General features: G+C 45.4%; 1 protein-coding gene across 1 annotated transcript in view; it reads left to right on the forward strand.

Moving 5' to 3' along the window:
* Positions 1-2,353, forward strand: part of LOC311315125 (calcium/calmodulin-dependent protein kinase type 1D-like) — a gene marked incomplete at both ends in the record, with an annotated part of 10,470 nt that extends 8,117 nt beyond the window's left edge. Inside the window, 4 exons of the mRNA XM_084445727.1 lie at positions 414-492; positions 896-983; positions 1,160-1,518; positions 2,281-2,353. Coding sequence (XP_084301853.1) covers positions 414-492; positions 896-983; positions 1,160-1,518; positions 2,281-2,353 — 599 coding nt within the window. The remainder of the gene's footprint in view (positions 1-413; positions 493-895; positions 984-1,159; positions 1,519-2,280) is intronic.
* Between the last annotated feature and the right edge of the window lie 147 nt (positions 2,354-2,500).

Genomic DNA, 2,500 nt, shown 5'->3' on the forward strand with positions numbered 1-2,500 from the left:
AGTTTTATCCAAAGCGACTTACAATAATTGCATTTAACGTAGGTAGTCAGTGTACAGTGCATCTCCTTTCTAAACAAGTGACTAAGAGCATAATCTAGTGGTAAGGCCAAAGTGCAAGAGTAGCAAAATATAAATACAATATAATACAATCCATTCCATGCAATAAAATGGGAATGTTGGAACATGGAAATGTTGTTTTGGAAAATGTTGTTTTTATTTTTTATATACTTTTTGGGAGCCTAAATGTCTCTAAGTTTTCAGATGTTTTTACACAGGGATAGCCAAGGACCCCATATACCTGTGTTTCCATCTAGTTCTAAATGTTAATCGAACTTTAATTCTCGGCACAGTGGCCACTTGAAGCAGCTCACCATTTCATTGGCTGACAGCTCGCCCTGTCTTTGTTCCCATAGCGAAAGATTTCATCAGGAACATGATGGAAAAGAACCCTACGAAGCGCTACACCACAAAAGAGGCTCTCAAACACCCCTGGTAAGGCTGCTAGCAGGAGCGGGGATCTGCATCCAACTTTGGGGGGGGGACATTTACATAGAAATTTTGCAAGAGTATTTTTTTGGTGGGACAGCTTCCTACATAGCTTCCTACGCGGCTGTATGGTCATTTAAATGCCACTACCCCAATCTAAATATTGGGAGGGGGGACAATTTTAATGATCTCAAATATTGGGGGGGACATGTCCCCCCTGACCCCCCCAGTATCCCCGCCCCTGGCTGCTAGACACGGATTAACACTCTTTAATGGTACAACAATAGAGCTCAAAACATGTAGCGACCTTTCAGATTCTAGCATTTTCAAGGAAGTATGCACTTGTGAAAGTACAGTACATTGTGTGTTTCAGAAAAGATGTTGATGCTGTTTTTTCCCCCCTATGTAGGATCATTGGGGAGACGGCCAGAAACAGGGACATCTACACCTCGGTCTCTGAACAGATCCAGAGGAACTTCGCCGTGTCCAAGTGGAGGGTGAGCAACATGGCGACCTTAATCATTGCAGCCTTAGGATTTTAGTATTACAAAACACTTACTCAACTTTGTCAGATTAGACCACATACTGTAAATGGTTCATTTGTGTTCTGGTGTTATGTAATTTACATTGGTGTGTGTATGTGTGTTTGTGTTTGTGTATGTGTGTATTACAGCGAGCCTTCAACGCCACAACAGCCGTCAATCACATGCTGAAGCTGCAGTCCTCTCATGCCACCAGCCCCCCCCCTTCCCCCACTCCCATCCCCAACATCGCCGTGGTCGGCGCCTCCCAGAGCGCCCTGCGGGGGCTCAGCAACCTGCCTGCCAACAAGACCAACGCCATGGACACCAACGGCAACATCCCCGAGGCCCACCTGTTGCCGCCGGCCGATCCCGTTCAGGCGTCCCGGGCGCTGTGTCCCCCGCTGAGGACCACGCTCAGCGAGCCCGCCCCCCCCCCGGTCGTCACGGAGAACGGGAAGGGCTCTCACGCGTACCACCCGTCGGCGAATGGATTAGCGGTAGCCAAAAGGTGTGTGGCCACTCTGCCGTGTACTTTACTCGGTCCTGTAGGTGGAAATATGGTGGAACGTTTCCCTTAGTCGACTTCTATTTACAGAGAAGCACTGAAGCGGTAATCGAAGGGGCAACAGCACACGTGTTGTGTACTATAGTGTGTACTAACAGTGTACTTGTGTATCATAGTGTGTTACTAACAGTGTACCTGTGTAACATAGTGTGTACTAATAGTGTACCATAGTGTATACTCACAGAGTACCCATGTACCATAGTATTTATTACCGGTGTATCATAGTGTGTACTGACAGTGTCCTTGTGTAACATAGAGTTCACTAACAGTGTACCTGTGTACCATAGTATGTACTAACAGTGTACCTGTGTACAATAGTGTGTACTAACAGTGTATGGTTATATTCCAGCTACAAACAGGGTTAAGAAGGGATTTTAGACTGGGAGTTGGCTTTGACCTCATTATGTAACCAGGCAACTGTCTTTGAAGTCTTTGAGGTCTATAGCCAAAAGCCAAACATCATCAGCATACAACATAATTTAAAGCCTTTTAATTTCCAATAGACAAAGTCATATATAATTAGAAGACCTAAATATGGTGGTGGATTAAGGTGTCTGAGTTGACCCCTTTCCCAACTTTACTCCTGGAACATACAGTAGTTCTTTGTTTATCTGGGTGTCTCTTGTCATTCTGAATGTACTGCAGCTCTATCTACCTGAGTGTCTCCTGTCATGCTGAGTTTTGTCCTCTGTTCTCGTGTTCCAGCTGTGATGCCATTGACAGGGGGACCAATGGGGCAGGCCTCATCATCCGGACTGGGGTGTGTTCCATCATGTGATTGGTTGACGAACCAGAGGGTGAACCCTTCTTTCTTGAGGTAAATGTCATGGATACTCACAAGCACATACATACAAAATGTCTTGATGTTTTCGTTGAATTGAATCAAATCTTGGCATTCTAACTCTCTCTCATCGTTCTCTGTTTT

Source organism: Borostomias antarcticus (genome assembly GCF_949987555.1).
Source record: "Borostomias antarcticus genome assembly, chromosome: 11".
NCBI classification, from domain to species: Eukaryota; Metazoa; Chordata; class Actinopteri; order Stomiiformes; family Stomiidae; genus Borostomias; species Borostomias antarcticus.